Below are 19,922 nucleotides of genomic sequence, written 5' to 3'. Positions count from 1 at the left end.
TTTAGTTCATTGAGATTGACAGTGAGTAGGAAAGTTAAATCTCAAAACCACTCTTTGTCTTTAAGTATTTCACAGTTAATTGACAACTATTTTTTTCCTTTAAAATCATGTAGAACTTTGGTTTTCTAAGTGAAAGAATAGTATATGTGTTTTTAGAAAACAAACTAACAGTCCAGTGTCACAATATTTCCCACTATTTGTTTCTCTCTGAAGGGTTTATAAAATTTTTCTGATAGTGTATCTTTGTCTGAATCTTTTCTAATTCAGGCTTCTCTAAATTTCAGTCGTTGGCCCTTTGTTCTTTTCTTTTTTTCTTTTCCTTGATGAACAGTTAAAATAACGTAGCACTTGCTAACATGTACAGCCCTGCCACTAACCTTGACAATACACGTTGGAATACCCAATGATTGGGAAACAAAATCGGATCTGATCAAAGGACTTTTATCCTAAAACCAAGGACTCATTACAGGCCTCTTTCCAGTATTTAAAGTGTACAGTTTGATTGAGGTTTAAGGATAGAGAGTTTGAAGGCAGAGAGAGTGGGTTCAACAGAAAGCAACAATCAGGTTTTGACAAATTCAAATGTAAAAGCACTCTTGAAATGCAAATTTTAGGAACACTATGAGAAATTAGTATAAGCAACTAACAATCTCATCAAATGGAAATCAGAGTGAGACTTTGTAGTTCTACATCCCAAAGAACTTAATATAAATTAGTCTATATAGTACTCAGAGTGTTTCATTTTGTAAGGATTAAAGGAAATAAGATGCTTCCCCCTCTTCCCATTAAGTTGCTGGGTAAATAACCTTCCTAATATAAGAATAAAGGAGTTGATTTCTAAAATTTGTTGTAAACAGGTATAAAAAAACCTCATTGTGTACATTTCTTTATTGAACAATGTTAGCTTAAAATTAAATAGTATTGAGAGGTGAGGAATTTTAGGATAAGAGTTGAAGAAGTCATGACCTCCTCTAGAATTCATAGTTTAATTCTTCCAAGGTTTTGAATAGGTTCAAGGAACTAGGCAAGTTCCTTTTCCCAATCCAAACTCCCAATGTGTGCTGAATTCCCACCTATGGGGAAAGTGACATATTGATCCAGGAAGGATTATCAGAGGCTTAAAATGTGAGAAAATCTCCATTTGCAGTCCTGGGAGAGGACACTGATAGATCTGCTCCAAACCATCCACCTCAACTGCATACTTACCCCCTGATATCTCACCATAAAAGGTCAATTTCCCCCCCAGGAAAATAAGGTTCTTTTTAGGGAGGGGCAAGTATTCTGCTTTATCAATTGTGCATACTTAAGAATGAATTAATGTACACCCTGTGATTGTGAGGTAAGGTCTACAAAGCACACTTTGCCAATTTCAAAGTTCTACAGAGGGCTAATCCTGATGTTTGTGTACTACACACCTGGAAGTAACAGAGTGGAAAGGATTTAACTTTAGTATTTGCCCTCCTCAGGCTCATCTTGGAGAGAACTCTCGACATTCACTTTTTCATTCATCCATTCATTCAATAATGAAATGGAATTACAATATGACATTCTGTCCAGGAATTATGTCTCAAATCAAATTGCTAATTACTATTTTGGAGCCTTCCCTCCCTCCACCCACACCCCATCCTTGAGTTTCTTTCTTTATATTGGCAGCCCCATGTTCTCTTATTCTGTTGTGGAGGTCAGTTCTAATACACCGTTTCTGCTAAGTTGTAAGTGGACAACAGACCAATAAAAAATCACTGCCATAATTTTTGCAGTAAAATACTGAATACTCCCTTTTTTCAGAAGAATACATTTTTAATAGAATTACATGCACCAGTAAATCAGTACTGGAGGAACTACAGGGCTTCGGAATCTGCATTCAGGAAACATTTCACCCTATATCTATAGTTGAGAGTAGAGCTCACAACTCACAGAATCCCCGTAACACAGCTCAGGTGATTAGTGGCCAAGGAATAGAAGATGGGGCTGACTTTCAGGGTAATCAGTCATATTTGCAGGTTTCTGAGGAGAAAAGAGAGAGGAGGGGAAAGCTCTTGTAAAGGAGGAGATTAGTATATTGGGACTGCCAGGTACACTGAAGTTCCCTAAGAGATTGATGATGAAGAGTTGGAGTTGGTGCCCAGTTCTTCTTCTTGGTTACACTCTTCAAGGGCTATAGACTGGTCCCTTCTATCTGCCTCCGAGTCTCTGTGAAAAGAAAAAGATATGACTAAATGAGTATCCAGAACTATTAACCCGAAAACAGGTTACATTGTGGGGCTAAGATGCTGGAGGCACAGTCAGAGCATTGTTTTTACAGCAGTCCTGGGTTCACAAAAAGGAGGCTGACATGAGGTATTTACCTGGTTTGGAGTTGAGGCCATTTCCTCCACTCTATGGCTAGCACCACCCCCAAAGCTACAATCACCACTACAATCAGGGTACTTCGGACAATGTTTCCCACAGTACACTCCTGAGAAGCAAGCCCTGTGATGATAAAAGAGGAGAAACCAAAGCGATAGATATTAATGCATATATATAATTCCTTTTTTAAAAATATATTTTATTAATTTTTACACAGAGAGGAATTGAGAGAGATAGAGAGTCAGAAACATCGATGAGAGAGAAACATCAACCAGCTGCCTCTTGCACACCACCAACCGGGAACTTGCCAGCAACCAAGGTACGTGCCCTTGACCGGAATCAAACCTGTAACCTTTCAATCTGCAGACCGATGCTCTATCCACTGAGCCAAACCGGTTTCGGCAATATATATAATTCTTGATCTCATGTTGCCTACTAATCGGGCCTCCTCCAAGGATTTTTTTTTTTTGGTGTGTGTGTGTGTGTGTGTTTGTGTGTGTGTGTGTGTGTGTGTGTGTGTTTTAGAACTATGTATTGAGACTGTAGAGGGGTGATCAGAGGCAATGCTTATGCTGAGGCATAAGCAGCCTTCCTCTTGGGGAGGGTGAAAGAGACCTTGAAAAAATATGGCTCATTATCTATGAGCAAATCTGAGCTCCCACCTCCTTACCATCCTTAGAGAAATATCACCATACCTGTGTCTGACTCCAAACCCATCCTCTCCATATATGGGTTGTCTCCATGGGGACTGTCTTTGGGATATCAAGTGTGTCATGCCAGGACCCGAAGGGATTATCCACTCACCTGCTGCACCCACAAGCTCCAGGGAATCACTGGACTCTGACCAGATACCAGGGTGGGCCTGGAGGTGGTAACTGCAGCTGTAGTTTCCAATGCCTTTTCCTTCTACATTGTTAATGACAAAGTCTCCATCCTCTGAGAACTGCTGAGGTGCTTCGTCTCCATTATGTTTCAGAACAAATTCAACACCTGGCATGGGTCCACGGCACTGAAGGGTGATGTCCTTCCCTAGCTTGAACACAGTGCTGGGCCAGGCTGACAGGGAGGGTTTAGGCGGCTTATCTGCAACCAATCAGAACACTGAGTTAGAATAAGTAGCCCTGGACCAAGCCCTATACCCCTTTAGGGTAAACCACTAAAACAATATAAAATCTAGACTCTTACTGAAATCTTCAGGACCTTACCAGTCACCCAGATGTGCAGGGAGTCACTGTGATTTGAGGCTGCAAGGGGAGCAGAGTCTAAATAATAGACACAGCTATAGATCCCAGAATCTTCACCTCTCACAGCTGGCATCCAGAAGTCGGCCCTGTAACCACTTGGCTGCTGTTTGTCTATGGGTTCTGGAGAACCCTCCTTCAACAGGACAAATGTTGAGTCTGGAAGTTCCCCTTGACATTGAAGAGTTATATTTTTTCCAGGGGACACAATGGGACTAGGCTGGGCGAATAAGCTGGGTTTGGGGAGCAAACCTAGAAAAAATTAACTCTTGGTCAGAGAGAAGAGGTCACTTGCCAGTGCATCACCTTTGGAAACTCTGTTCAGTAAAGAGGAAAGACTATTAAATTTTTTGAAAACCAGTCTATTCCCTCCTTTTTATACCCCATGATCACTCTAGTCTAGAGCATCTTCCTTTTACCTGTGACTACGAGTTCCAGGGTGTTGCTAGGCTGTATCTTGATAGGGCTGGCCCAGTCAGGGTGATAGCAGCAGGTATAACGTCCTATGTTAGCACCAGATAAATTAGTGATGGGAAATGACCCATCATAACTGGTAGGTCCCCCGGGATGCATTGAAGTGGCTTCTTTTTCTTTGTGCAGAATGTACCCTACTCCATGAACTGGCCCTTGGCACCAGAGAGTAACATTCTGCCCTATGGGAACCACAGAACTGGGCTCAGCAAACAACCATGGCTTAGGAAATGTGTCTAGAAAGAGACCAAACATGTAAAATGGTGAGTATGAAAACTTAACACTTGGTGAATTAACCATTTATCTTTCTCCTTTCTGCCACTCCTCTCTATGGCCTAGCCTAGCCTTCCAAGAAAAATTACTCTCCCTAATCCCTAAGCCATTGTCTCTGTCCCAGTTCTATGTTTTGTCTGTCCTTACCAGTCACCCAGATCATAATGGGCTCGCTGAGATGTGATCCTCTGTTTGACATGGTTGTCTCATAGTACACACAGCTGTAGTTCCCAGAGTCCTCTGCTCCAGTAGTGTGCAGGAAGAAGTCAGCTGAGTTTCCTGAGGTACTCTGGAACTGTAAAGGAACCTGGGTTCCCTCATGCAAGAGAGCGAACCTCATGCCCTCAAGTGCCCCTTGGCAGTGCAGGATCACATTCTTCCCAGGAAGCACCACAGGACCTGGCTCTGCCAGGAGAGTGGGTTTGGGGTAGAATTCTGAAATTAAAGATACCACAACATGAGAGAAGACTGCCATCATATTCTGTAAATGTTTTTTTTTGTGTGTATGTGTGTGTGGTTATTGTAAGAAACAATATGTTTATAGTAGAAAATTAGAAAATACAGCAAAAAAAAAAAATCTAATAAAATACTGTATTTTTCGGACCATAAGATGCACTTTTTCCCCCCCAGAAGTGGGGGGGGGGGAAAGTCCCTGCGTCTTATGGTCCAAATATAGCCTACACATATACTTTTAAAAAAAAAAGTTTTTTTTACTTGCCCGGCTCTGTGTGGTCTCTGTGTGCTTGCCCGACTCTAAAATGGTTCTAAATGCTGCTGTTTACTTTACAGGGTTGATTACATGTGTTTATGACTGTGATGTTGGGTTTTAATGCACATAAAATATTTTAGGACACTATTTGTTTCAGAATCTTTTTTTCTTCATTTCCCTTCTCTAAAAACTGGTGCGTCTTATGGTCCGGAGCGTCTTATGGTCCGAAAAATACGGTAATATTCTACCATACAATGATAACCATTCTTTACACATGTTTATATATTTCTTTCCATTAATTTTTCTATACATTCCCATGTCATTATAGCTATAATTATTTGGATAATTGGGATCTTATTGTATGCATGGTTATTATTTCTATTGGCTACATAATGTGTATCTGACATTTTTCACCCTTTCTTAAGGACCATCCAGACCACCAATCTCTGACCACCCAACTAAAGAAAAAGTGGATATTGAACCTAAAGGGAAAGGCCAAACAACAAAATAATTGTAGAAATAGGGCAACATGAAATGGTTCTAGGGATTTGACACCCCATCTGCCTCACTTCTTTCCCCAGAAATTAATTACTTGCCTCCTCCCTCTCCTTTGTCTTGTATTCCTGTATTGATAATCATTTCAGTAGCTGCCTTACATGTACTGTTTCCCATGTTCCAGTCACTGTCCTGAGTACTTTCTTGGTGACTTTTAGAAGGAATATTTATTTCTCTCCCACTGAAAGGCCTTCCACTCACTGCCCCAGGGTCAGTAAAACCCTCCACCTTGATTTCATCACTTCTGACCTGTCACCACGAGCTCCACAGAGTTGCTGGGTTCAGACCAGGTAGCAAAATCATAATATCGGCAGCTGTAATTTCCTCCATCACTGACGCCCACCGAAATAATTACAAACTGAGCTGCACTGGCCCCCGAGCTTGTCGAAGACCTGTCACTGGACGCTATTTCATTTCCATCCTTGTAAAGAATAAAGCTCATGTGCTGCTGTGGAGTTGAGCAATTGAAAGTCACTCGGGCACCAGGAGTGACCACTGGGCAGTCGCATGTGCTGAAGAAGGGCTTTGGGTACATTTCTAGAAGAGGAAAAAAAAAAAAGAGCAAAAAAACAACTTAACGGGGGTGGAGGAAGAATAATTCATATATTAGTTCCAGGAAGCTGCTTTGCATTTTATAGTATTGCATTCATAATTAGATGCGTTTGAAAATGTAGGCAAATTGATGTCAGAGGACATCTCACAGAGACCTCACTTCTACCCCTCACTTTCTGTGGCAGAATCTTCACTGTCATTAGGGCAGACAATGGAGGCTAGCTAAAAGAGTGAAGTGTCATTGGGTTTCTGCTGGTTCCCTGAGCCTCAGTTTGTTCACACGGACAAGAAAGGGAAATAATATCTGCTCTACAAGGTATCATTCCCCTTTCTTGTCCAAATATCCCTTGAATATTTGCTCTATAGTTAAATAAAATAATTGATATGAAAATAATTAGAAAAATTAAATCACCCTCCACAAACCCCAGCTATTAATAACAATTACTGCTATTAATATCGTGCAGCCAGAGGCCCTGGCACTCCCAGCACCACGCCTGCCTGGCTCTAAGATTGGACACAGGCTCCTAGGACCGGCAACAAAGTTTGCGGTAGAGAGAGGAGTGTCTGACCCAGAGTTTTGCCTTCCCCCTCCTCTCTCACATACCCCTTTCAGCTTTACCTTTTATAATAAGTTCCAGGGGCTCACTGGGCTCAGACCACTTGAAGGGGTGCATTTCAGTGTGAGTGCTGCAGCTATAATTGCCTTCGTCTTTATTCTCCATTCTTGGGATTGTAAAGAAGGCTTCTCTCCCAACTGCACCGAGTTGTTGGACAGGTTCCTGCAATCCCTCTTTATACAGAGCAAATCCCATGCCTGCGAGCCATCCTTTGCATCGGATTTGCAGTTCCTGGCCTCGGATTGGAGGGGGCGCAGAAATGACAGGTTTGGGGAGCATGTCTAGAAAACAAAATTGGGTGGAAAAGGAGCCCAAAGTTTGAAGGGGCCCAAATGGGACACTTGGAGTCATTTTATCGATAATTTAAAAAAATCCATTTTGGACTGATCTTTGGCTCCTCCTGTCAGTCTCCCCTCATTCTCTTACCCACCCCCTGCCTTATTTCAGTGTCCCTTCTCTCCGACATGCAGCACAAGCCCCTTGACTCAGTCTTTGCGCATTTTCCCCATACTCAGCAACAATATTGGAGTCCCAGGGGCTCTGGGGTTTAATCTGGAAGGGCCGTTGGACATTTCTTACCTGTCCCTACCAGCTCAAGTGCTTCACTGGGCTCCGACACAGCCATCTCCTCCCATGAATGGCAGTGGTAACTCCCGGTGTGACTCTGGGTCAGGGCGCCAAGGGGGAAAGCAGCCCGGACCTGCTTTGAGGCTGGGCGAGTTGCAATCCACCCGGTTCCGTCTTTCAGCAGCACAAACTCTTTTGTTGAGCCAGAAGGGCTTCTGCACCACAGGGTTAAGTTCTTCCAGGGGGCCAGAGGGAAGTTGGTCTCTGCCCATAGCTCAGGTTTAGGGGTTGGCATGATTATTTCTAGAAACAGCAGAGTTAATGAAGCCATTGTCCTCCCTCTCCCCTTTATCCTTGCCCTTGAATCCCCTACCTAGATCACAGTGCCCACCTCTCCTTTCAACTCAAATCCAAACGTTTCCCTTCCTTCCGAAGGTACAGGGAAACGGAGAACTTCATGTCTTAGATGAGACTCAGAAAAGTGAAGAAGCTTGGGGGAAATTTTGCACAAAAGCAGGGTTGGAGGCTGAATTTTGCCCGCAACTTTAGCAAGTGCTCCTTCTTGGCAGTCCTTCCCTTCCAATCAGTCACTCCCTGTCCACTGACACTGACACTATGTAGTTATTTCGGATCTCTAGGGAGGAATGTCCCAGTCTGTAGCAGAAAAAACTCACCAGTCTCTTCTGTCAATACCCCATTGCACAGTCCTGCAAAAGAAATTGCTGCCAGGACTCTGCCCCCTCCCCCACGGGATTTTACCCCGGCCTTCTGCCCAGACCCTTACCCCACCCACTTTGTACTCACCATAGCAGAGAAGCGCCGTGATTGTGAACAGCATGGTGACCCCTTGAGCTGTTCCCAGCAACCAGGCTTCTCTAGTGAGACCAGGAAAGAGATGAGAGGAGTTGCTGGGATTAGTGGGAGGGCGGAGAAAAGGGGGCGGCAATTTATGTCATTGGCTTACTCACCACCCAATAGGGATTGGATTTGAGCAGGATAATGGGAAATATTTTTTTCTGACACCAATGGTTTTTCTTTTTGAGGGCCTCACTACCTAAAAACCTCTTGCTCTTTCATGACCCATGTATCCCCCCGCCATCCCCCTCCTCAGCCTATATCAGATGTCAGCTCCCCATGGCCCCTGGTTAGGCTGTTGCTGAAATTGAGATGTCAGATGTAAACATGCTTTTGTAACTCTAGCTTGCAGAACCTCTGGAACTCAGTGTGATCGGCAGCTCTGGGTGGTGGGTGTGGGGGTGAGGGAAAAATCTTGTGTGTTTCACCTTTGTCATGCTCAAGTTTGGAAGAAGGCTTTATTGTAGCGGTATTGGTCCTCAGTCTGACCTGCCTCACCTGCCTTTGTTATGGACCAGTTGCCTAGGCAGCCACAGTGAATTACCAGAGGATTGTCAGTGCTGAGTTAAGCTTGTCATAGAGTGGGATCTCTCTACCCCACCCTCCTCCCAGGTTATGACTAGAAATATGCAGCAGCTTTGGGTTATTGGTCCTATAAAATTAGATAGTAAGCCAAAATCCATTTGAAAAATTTTACTTAAAAAACACTAACCCTCCTTCCTGGTCAGGAAAACCGCTTTTCAAACTGCTTTTTCTGAAATCTGCTTTCTAAACTAATTCTTTGTTATAGTGGTCCTGGACCGAAGTAGAACACTTAAAGGTACATTCCTTCAAACCCCAGGTTTGGAGGTTACCCCAAATGTATGTGGGTCTCAGGATAGATTCTAAGGTAAGGTTACCAGATGTGCTGATTTTGGCAGACAGTCCCGATTTTTAACAATTTGTCCCGCTTCCCACGGCATTTTACAAAAGTCCTGATTTTTGGAAAGAATGCACGACAAGCTAGGGAATGGTGGGAGAATGGGAAGGGAATGTACGGTTTTCGGTGGCCATATGGCTATTTAGCCAGGATATGAGTTTTATATTATTTTTGTTAATTTTATAATGTTAAACTTTAATAATAACAAATAATTGTTGAGAACTGATTATCGAGAACTGCTTATCAAAGTTCACATTGTTGATCAGTTGTTAGAATTCGACCACCATTGTTTGGACTTAATGAACAATAGCATTTTTTGGGATTGGCAACAACGAAAATATTTTGTAACTGTCTCTCAGATGATACACATCTTTACTGCGTGCTAGTAAGCTAGTTAAACAAGTGATGTCATTACAAATCAGCTATTTAGATAATTTAGGCAAGTAATTTATTTATCAATATTTCATAAATACATAAATTTTCTTGAATTTAGCAGAGAGTACTCACTCATATTATTTATATTTTATAGGGGCGTCAAAAAGTCTAGCGCTGGCCTTGAAAGTGACACGACTTACGTTACAGCAAATTCAGAGGAAAAATAATACAAGTTAGTATTGTTATTATTTAGAAAGAAATATAGGATTAAAATTTAAATAATTTTTAAAATATAATTACTTTATAACAATAAAAATAATTTAATTTATAAACAATAAAATATGTTCATGTAATTATGTACCTACTTACTGTGTTCTTAAGCAATATGTATATAATAATTTATAATATAATTAATTTTTTTTTAATTTTTAACATAATGAGTAAGAAAAGAGGATGCAAGTTCAACAATGATCTAAGAAGTGATTTTCCTTTTATTAAAAAAATCAAAAGCGATTACATGGTAAAATGTGAGAAATGTAATGGTGAATTTTCTATTTCTCACGGCGGGAAGAATGATATTTTAAAGCACTTGGAGACACAGAAACAAAAAAGATATTTAAATACTACATCATGCTGAGTGAAATAAGCCAATCAATGAAAGAGAAACACCACATGACCTCACTCATTTGTGGATAATAAAGATCATTATAAACTGATGAACCAAAAGATAGATACAGAGACAGTAAAGCAACAAGCAGATTGTCAAATTTCAGCGGGGAGGAGAGGAGGATCTGGGGGAGATAATAGATCAACTGAAGGACTTGTATACATGCATATAAGTACAACCAATGGACATAAAGCTCTGGGGAGGGAGGGGATGTATGGGAGGGAGGGAGGGGGAAAATCAATAAAATATGTAAAAATAAAAAAAATTAAAAATAAATAAATAAATAAATAAATACTGCTGCATCTTCCTCCAAAATACAGGAATTTTTCAGAAAACAACTTATGGGGATGAAGAAAAGAAATTAGCATTAGCAGAAGGACTTATGTCTTTTCATGCTATTAAACATATAGACCAAATTTTTAATCAAGACCCCCCTCCTCCCCGGTCAATGGTGTCCTGCTTTACCAATGTTAAAATATGGTCACCTTATTCTAAGGAGAACTAAAATTTGTTCTCCACTGAAAAGTTGAAAACTCAAGGGATGGTAAATTTTGCAGAAGGATTAGGTGGTGGCTCCCTTCTTGCTATTGAAGCACTCTGCTCCCTCAGATCCCATTGGAAAACACAGACAAACACAACATAGTTATAATTCATTGTGTATTGAATACTCCCAAACACACCAAGTTATGTGATCATGGTTGTGGTGGGAATACAGCCAGGAGCAGAGGGTGGGGAGATGTAGGCAAGACATTCAGGATCTGAGGCTCCCACCAGGCCAGGAGCTGTCATTTCTCTTCTCATTTTTAAACAAAATAGCCTGAGCACAGGCCATGGGTATGGAAAGAGAGGGGAATGGCATCAAAGATAAAAGGAAATGGCAGGAGAATCTATCTAGCTTGCCATTTTCTGTGTCACAGGAAGCTGTGTCATCTGATTCCCTGGTCCAATCCATTGCCTCATCATATGCCCATCCAAGTTAAGATTCTATTTTCAGAATGCTCTGCACAGGTAGCTGGAGGGCAGAGTGGCAGAAAGACTGGTTTATATGGCAAGTAAGATAAACCACAAGACTACCCCTTGAGAGCTATGGATTAAAGATAAAAAGTTGGAATTGGATAACATCTAGGGAGGCAGGAGAGCATGGCTTCTTGCAAAATAAAATGTTCTGACCAAGTTAATATGGGAGACATAAATAATCTCTGAGGGTGAGGGTGGTATAGGTATGAAATTTGAGCACTCTCCTGGGGGAATAAGTTCTCCAGCTTCTGAAAATTATTCATTTCCCACCCTCTTGCGTGGGTATTGACCACTCTGTGAGTTGAAAGAGAAAGAGTTGGAGTTGAGAAAGTTTTGTGTCTTAAACCCAGATGATGGAGAATATAAAAGGTGTACCCCTATGGCTTGTCACAACCTGAGCATGACTCATGCCTGAGTCTGGACTTAGCTAATTAGAGTAACAGGGTGCTGAGACAAGACAGTTACCTGATTCTGAGTTTCCAAGACTTTCGCCTTATCCACAGCACTACCAACAGCAAGGTGACAACTTGCCTGGTTAGGCACAACCTGATAGCTTCATTCAGAACATAATTCCAGGTGAGCAAGCCTGTGGTCAAAGAAGAACAGAAGCAGGGGCCCTGATGGGAATAGGGAGATATGAACACATTCATGGGGGAAGGGAGACCTGGCTACTGACAGTGAAGGTAAAGTGAGACAGAACTGGGCTTCTTTTCATGAAGAATGGGAGCCTTGAAAGTATTCTGCTTACTGCCTTTGAGTGATTGTGAAACCACCCCAGGGGAATGGTACCCAGACCCAAAGGCCCTGACTTATGAGCTCCTGACTCCCCTTTCAATATATATTTGGACACTGATCTGGGATCCCAGGGTATCATGGTCAAATTAATGAAGGAGCATCCCTATAAACAGTTGTCCTCTCACCTGTTGCCCTGTCAGCTTCAGAGGCTCACTATGATGTGACCAGATGTTAGGGTGTGTTTCTATGTGATGTATGTGCAGCTATAGATCCTTGTGCCTTTTCCTCCAACATTACTGATCATGAAGTCTCCATCCATTGAGAATGCTTGGAATGTTGCTCTTTCTTCCCATTCTAAAGTATGTTCAAGTACTGGACGAGGTACTCAACACTGAACTTGAACATGATGCTGAGCCAGGTTGATAGGGAGAGTTTGGGGGGCTTATCTATAAGTAGTCCAGAGACCAGAGTTAGAAGTGACCTTGAACTCAGTACCCAGTCCCCCAAGAAATGTTTTTCAGATCCCTATTTTCTCTTAGTTTCTACTTTCACCAGATCAGTGGCTTCAACATTTAACTGTGAAATAAACCAATCAGAGAAAGACAAGTGCCATATGATTACACTTATATGTGGACTCTAGTGAACAAAATATCAAACAAAATAGAAAGAGACTCATAGAGAATAGTCTTACAGCTGTCAGAAGGGAAGAGGGTTGGGAGGCTGGGTGAAAATGGTGATGGGATTAAGCAACAAAACAAAACAAAACAAAAAACAACACCTCATAGACATAGACAACAGTATGGTGATGACCAGAGGGAAAGGGGGGTGGAGGGAGATAAAAGAGGGTAAAGGAGAGATAATTGATGATGGAAGGAAGGAGACTTGACTTGGGGTGGTGAACAGATGATGTATTATAGAGTTGTATACCTGAAACCTTTATAATTTTATTAACCAACTAGATGCCTGATGCATGAAAATTTGTGCAAGAATGGGCCTTTCTTCCCCTGGCTGCTGGCACCACCTTCATTCTGGCTGGAGCATCCTTTTCACTCCAGCCCATGGCCCAGAGCTACTTTTCCAACTTCTCATGCTGCCCAGAGGCCCAGAGTGGCTGGGGTGGTGTGAAACACCTGTGTCCCACCCTGCTGCCGGCCACTGGTGCCTGCATATGCAAATTAACCCATCATCTTTGTTGTGTTAATTTACATACTTATGCCTGATTGGCTGGTGAGCATCACAAAGGTACGGTCAATTTGCATCTTACTCTTTTATTAGTGTACATGTCACCCAAATCAATTCAACAACAGCAAAAGAAAAACAAACAAAATTTCCACAAAATGTGACAGTGCATCAGAACCCCTTTGTACTCCTTGGTGCCCACACCTACCTATAATCAGGACTTCATAACTATAAGTTTCCCCTGGCATGAAAGAAAACAATAGTTCCAGACTTTAAAATGGGGTTAAACCATGCTAAGACACAGGGCTTGAGTAACAACCCTGGGAGAGAAGGTATCTAAAAATTTTGAAGAAAATTCTATATTAAACCCCTAGAGTGTTTTTCCTTGTATCATAACTCCAAGTGGATACAGTTTCACTAAGACATTTTTCAGAGCATTGTAACGATAATAAAAAGAAACAATAGTTGTTAGCACTTGCCTACAATCACAAGGTCCCTGGCATTATGTAATGTCATCCTGATAGAGGTCTTCCAGGAGAGGAGACAGTGGCAGCTATAGATGCCAGTATCACTGTTGGTCACATAGTTGAGGAAGAATGACTTGTCATCATCAATGTTGATGGAATCCAAGAGTTGAAGTGCTTTGTCTTCTCCTTTCTTATAGATTGTAAGCCTCACTCTATCCACTGGGTCCTTGATACCATAGGCTCAGATTCTGACTCATCTTGACCACAGAACTGGGCTGAGCAAGTAGCCAGGTCTTGGAGAAAGTATCTAGGATGAGACCCAAAATATAAAGGTCTAATAGTTTGACTTCCTCCTCCCACTACTTGGGGTTTTCCCCTTCTTATTCCTAAAATCTACCCTTTGCAAGTCCCATTTCTGTCACCACTAGTAGCCCTGGCTACATGATTAGGTTCTCCAGGGTACCCAAATGGAGTTGTGTTTCCTTAGGTCTAATATGGGCCCAATAGAATCCTCCTCTCTTACCAGTTACCCAGATTTTCAGGATATCATGAGGAGTGAACTTCTGTATGACCCATCATAGTAAAAACAGAGGTAATGTCCAGCATCATGGATTTTCAAAGCCTAGAAGAAGAAATATGCCTTATTTTTATTGGTCTTTTGTGGTAAAAGGACTTCTCCAAGTCTTAAAGCTTTATTAGAGCAAAGGTCATTCCATAGATTGGTCCTCTACACCTCAGATTCAGGTTATCTCAATGTACCATGATGGGCCCAAGATAAGCTGTCAGAGTTGGTTTGGGATAAAGTTTGGAATAAAGACCTAGAAAGGGAAGAGACCCTGAGTTAGAGGTAGGATGATTCTTCCTTATTACTTTTTCTTTTTCTTTCCTAGTTTCTTTAAATAGGAAGTGATAGCTGAAATTTACCTTCTGTTCCCTCTCCTTCCTTGAATCTCTCCCTCTTCTAAAAGGTACTCAAGGGTATGTTTACTTATGGCCTTGCCCTCTCACCACTCTATTAGTTCCACTGAGCTCTAACTATGTTTAGGGGTGTGTATGAGTGTAATAACTACGTCTATAATTCCTTATATCTTTAGGTCCCTGAAATGACACATGTAATTTTTCCACCTGCTAACAAACTTCTGAGAAATGAATTTGATTCCATCTTTGCAGAGCATGAATGCAAGTGCAGTATTTAAGGATGGATTTTGAACACATGCAAGACCCTACTCCCAACAGCAGATTGGAAGAAGACAATAAGGAAGGATTGTGCAGTAAATCTGAAACCCAAAGAAATCTCTGTTAATGGGGCCACACCTTTGTTTCCATGTATTATTCTTCCAAGGAGATCACACTAAAAAATAGAAGGCAAGTCTTCCTCACATACAACTCCTTCTTATCCACCCCAACCTCAGGTAGACCCACCCCACCCCCCCATTATAGGAAGGATCAGCTCTATCACATGCTCACTGAGCAATTTCTGATGTGTCAAGAATCATGTAGGACTAGGTATATGCAAGTAAAGAAGACCCAGTATCCGTCAGCAAAAATCTCATGGCTTAAGGGGGATACCAGTGAACAGGTGACTGCAGAAGTGTGTGTTAGTGGAATCTATTCTGAAAGGGCATTCATACAAAAATCATACATACATGCAGTTTAAACAGACAGACTTCTGTTTTTGATCCTTAATAAAAAGCTATACTAATAAAATTAATATCTACCATTTATAGAGAACTTATATGCCAGGCACTGAATATGTATTATATTTAGGCAAATCCTCACAACAACCCTGTGAGGTAGGCATTATTATTATTATACAAATTTTGCAGATCAGGAAAGTGAGGCACAAATAGGCATCATATAGTAGATTAGATAGATGCTATTATTCCATGTTTGAGTGGGGGAAACAAAAGCACAGAGATTTGAAGTCACTTACTCAAGATCACTCAAGGAGGCAGTGTCAAAGGTAGAACTAGAAACCAGGATTGCTGCTTCTAAATTCAGGGTGCTTTCTGTAGTGCCACAGCTTTCCCCAACCCTATTTAGCTTGATGGAGAAACTAAAGCAAATATGGCCAATTCTGTCTAAAAAGCATCCAAGTCATGGCATGGGGGAATTGGGGCTAGGTGTGCATCTGGAATTTGAGCATTTTGGGGAGACTTCCACTGTGTTTAAAGCTTGTTGCTATTATACTGGTTCCGTATATACATGACTAAAGCAATTTATACAGTAATTTCTAAATTATACACTTTTTTGTCATTTTTGTTTATTTTTATCACCAGTACCAGCAATTCATTCTATTTTTCACACTAAAAATTAATAACCACAAATAGAATAAAATGCATTTAAATTTTAAATATCAGTTTATAAGACTGCAGTGGCAATGCCTGGCACACATTATGTGCTTAATAAATATAGTTTAATGAATGCATGTTATTCAATAAGTAGCAAACAACAAAGATGTGATGAGTTGAAGCTGCTGGACATTTGGTTGGGGTTACTCACTAGCCAAGAAATTGGCTCCCACAGGTCTGCCTGGTAGCATGTGTGATTCTAATTTACATCTCATTAAAATGCCAAATGACTAGCTAATAGGCCTTGTAGGGCCTAGGGACTAGCAGAGGGAAGTAAAATCAGAAACCCTTATCCTGGGGGCAACAATCATCAGACCCCAGCAGCCATAGCCACACACATCTGCCACAATCAGCTTCAGGGGGGTTCTGGGCTCTGACCACAGGGTGGGGAGTATCTGAATACAAGTACGGCAGATGTAAACCATTTTGCTTTCAGGTGTCATGTTGGAGATGGAGAAGATGGCCACTATCTTGGTTGGGATTTGGTAATCCATGGGCTCAGTATTTTTCTCTTTGAACAGCATAAATATCAAATCCTGAAGCCAGCCATGACAAAGTATATTAACATTATATCCAGGAAGAGGAAGGATCTCAGACTGGATCCAGAAGATGGGCTTGGGCAGCTGGCCTGGAAGGAAAGATCAAATGAATTCAGGTAGAATAAGCATAGTGCTTTCCATGGAACAGACTGGCTGGAGCCCAAGAGGAGGGAATTGGGAGTGTTTGGATAAAGAAGGTGAAGGAAACAGCTAAAAAACATATGTGCATAATTTTATAAAGGCCAAGGAAGGGGGAGGCAGGGAGGGTGGAGGTGAGCAAAGAGGATCAGTAAGGGGATTCCTGCAATGTCAAAATTTTAAAAATTTATAATAAAATTAAATTAGTTTTCCTGTATGATCCTTATTTGCCATTCTTCCTTCCCCCATTTTGGGTTTCCCCTAAGTTGAGAGCTCGCCTTCTAAATCTGTTTGAGTTTGCATCCTCACTCTACATTACTTACACAGAGAGTAGGCAGTTATTTATTAACTGTGGGAAGCCCACATATATGTATGCAGGTAAATCAATGAAAGAATTAAACTCTGAGTTGGAAAGGCAAATTTGAATCCCAAGAGTTGGAGTTTATTCTTGATTAGTTATTTCTGTCTTCTTACCTGGTGCCTCCAACTTTAAAACTTTATTGGGCTCTGACCAGCCTAAATCCTTCCAAAGTATCGGACTTAGTAAGGACACCTATGAGGAATGAAACTTGGAAGGTCTTGCAGGAAGGACGGATCCAGGTCATTTGTGTCTTATCTTTCAGCAGCAGGAACTTGCTTGAAATTTGAGAAGGGTTTTTGCACCAAAGTGTGATGTTCTTCCATGGGGCTTGGGAGTAGTTGGTCTTTATCCACAGATCCTGTTGAGTTTGTATCACTGTCATTCCAAAGATCACAAAGATGTGAGTAGTACAACTCTTCCATAATGTCCCTTAAAATTAGCCCTAACCTAGATTCTTCTTTTTTGTCTTCCCTTGGGAATATGAGTGTCTGCTTCTGTGGGAGGTGGGACAGGGATCCCAGAATAATTGTTCAAGGAATCCATGTGAATTGGGAAATAAAGTTTAAGCCTGACTTCCTTTCCATCTGAGATAAAGCTATTTGCTATTCTGTGGGAAACCAAGTCATGATGGGCTCTTATTCTCAAACAGCTCAATCTGAGCATTTTCTTTGGGATCTCAAGGAAGGTAGTTTGGTTCAAGGCCATGGAAGCAGGTATCAAGACTCACTTAACTATTGATGTTTTATTCAGCCTCATCCCTAAAAAGAGATATTATGATAAAGGAAAGCCACCCCCTATGTTCCCACCCACTCACCAACATCAATATTTTCCTCTCCCTCCCAAGGTGCCCACTCATAGGTGTACTTATGACAGAGTCACTTGTCCCTCACCCTTTCCTTGAACTCACAAATGCTAAAGAGCAAAAGAGTGAATGTCCACAGCATGGTGGCCTCCTCCTCTGGCCTGTCCAGGGTCATGGGGTCTCTCGTGCTCAATATGTGCTTCAAGTCTTAAAGGATTTTGCCTCTCAGCAGGTGAGGTGATCTAAAAGCAGAATTTTTTTTACTCAAAGATTTGTCCTGCTTCTTAGAGTTTAATTTGGATCACTAAACTGCTGTTGCCAACCCTACTCCCTTCTACTCACAGGCATGCAAGGGATAACAAGGTTTTACAAGTTCTTACAAGGTTACTTGCTACTTCCTCTCCTTGTCCCTTTCCCCCACTTCCCATCTCCAGTCACCCAAGGTCTTAGCTGGTATCTAAAATTCAGATTTCTTGATATGTCTATTTTTCTTTGGGATCTCAAAGGCCCAGAGATGTGACATAATTCAGGCCATCAGAAGAGACAAGGGATAAAGGAAATGGGAGTTGTAGAGAGTCACCTTTTCAGAATGTGTATATATAGGAGTTTCTGCCACCCCCATTTTTTTCTGGCAAATAGACAGACGATGTATAATAGTGAGGATGCATAATTTGCCTAAAATAAAAAAATTATATATATTAAACATCAGAGCTGAAATTCTAATTCACATTGAACTTCAATACTTACACTCTAAAACCAGCATTTAATCTCCCAGAGGCAGCACTTTTCCCCTATTCTTACCTTCCCATATTCCTCCTATTTCATCCCTTCCATGCCTTCCCTTTTGTTGAGTGCTTCAGATACAATATTATTCTCATTCTTATCTCTTACCCCCTAAACTCAAAACTCCCAAATATAGTAGGTGTTGGGGAATCAAGCTGCTTGAGCTAATTAATATAATGTGCAAATGATTTATTGGCTGCCTATAATTTGTAAGACTTTTTGTTCATGTCTCCAAAGGAAAAAAAAAGGAATTGTTTGTTTATGCCAAAACTGGTTTGACTCAGTGGATAGAGCGTCGACCTGTGGACTGAAAGGTCCCAGGTTCAATTCCAGTCAAGGGCATGTACCTTGGTTGCGGGCACATCCCTAGTAGCGGGTATGCAAGAGGCAGCTGATTGATGATTTTCTCTCATCAATATTTCTAACTCTCTATCCTTCTATCTTCCTCTCTGTAAAAAATCAATACAATATATTAAAAAAGGGAATTTTTGAATTTCAGGGAATATGGCAAAGATGTGAGTTCAGGGAATGCTTCTCATTTCCTGAAAATCACTATTGACCACTGACCCTGAATGTACATAATGTAGACCCGTATACTTTCCTGCCTCTCTGCACCCCATCCAGAGTATCCTTTTTGCCAAGAGGAGGTGTATCCCCACCACACAAACTTAGGCTAATCTCCTCCACCAACCCTATATTCAGAACCTGAGGTCCTGGCTGACCCCAGTTGTTTAATCCTTTCTTGGTAGAGTTGGGTAAAAGCAACTCCCAGAACAGAAAGGAGCTGATGTTCCTTCCCAAATCCATCCTAGTACCAAGTGCTTCTAACTTTCTCCAGTGCTAACACTGGGTGAATGGATTAGCAGGAAAAGGGGGATTTGTTTTCAAACATCTGGGCTGTATGAAACAGGTGGACAGTTAGAGATTTAAGAAGGCATAGTTTCCTTTTGTATTTCTTTTGTTGCATTGAAGGATGCTCAAATCACCCTCGTTGAACTTTTCTTTCTTTAAAAAAAAAAAATGTTTTATTGATTTTTCACAGAGAGAAAGGGAGAGGGATAGATAGTTAGAAACATCGATGAGAGAGAATCATCGACCAGCTGCCTCCTGCACACCCCCTACTGGGGATGTGCCCACAACCAATGTACATGCCCTTGACAGAAATAGAACCTGGGACCTTTCACTCCGCAGACCAACGCTCTATCCACTGAGCCGAACTGGTTTCGGCTGAACTTTTCTTATCTGTGAAGTAGGGGAATAAAACCTACCTAAGCATTGTTGTGATGTTGGATCTGAGATAAGATATGTGCAGTGCCAGGAACATAGTGAACATTTCTTTAAAAGAAAGTTTATTTTTCCTCTTCCCAAAGGGTACATTAACCTGGTGTAGGAGCCTAAGG

General features: G+C 41.4%; 1 protein-coding gene across 1 annotated transcript; it reads right to left on the bottom strand.

Annotated features, from left to right (window-relative positions):
• Window positions 1-1,762: 1,762 nt before the first annotated feature.
• IGSF1 (immunoglobulin superfamily member 1) lies at window positions 1,763-17,914 on the bottom strand. Its single transcript, XM_036443439.1, is given in 24 exon segments — window positions 1,763-2,193; window positions 2,349-2,472; window positions 3,154-3,432; window positions 3,555-3,842; window positions 4,010-4,297; window positions 4,482-4,769; window positions 5,848-6,135; window positions 6,770-7,048; window positions 7,347-7,637; window positions 8,009-8,041; window positions 8,139-8,209; window positions 11,633-11,759; window positions 12,093-12,153; window positions 12,156-12,298; window positions 12,301-12,348; window positions 13,561-13,771; window positions 13,773-13,855; window positions 14,072-14,098; window positions 14,101-14,208; window positions 14,211-14,366; window positions 16,234-16,527; window positions 17,051-17,106; window positions 17,108-17,312; window positions 17,845-17,914. Coding segments are annotated over 24 exon segments (3,921 nt in total). The 3' UTR covers window positions 1,763-2,090.
• Window positions 17,915-19,922: the final 2,008 nt, after the last annotated feature.

Source organism: Pipistrellus kuhlii, unplaced genomic scaffold (genome assembly GCF_014108245.1).
Source record: "Pipistrellus kuhlii isolate mPipKuh1 unplaced genomic scaffold, mPipKuh1.p scaffold_m20_p_19, whole genome shotgun sequence".
NCBI classification, from domain to species: domain Eukaryota; kingdom Metazoa; phylum Chordata; class Mammalia; order Chiroptera; family Vespertilionidae; genus Pipistrellus; species Pipistrellus kuhlii.
The sequence above is the reverse complement of the archived record's forward strand: the minus strand, read 5'-3'. Positions and strand labels throughout refer to the sequence as shown.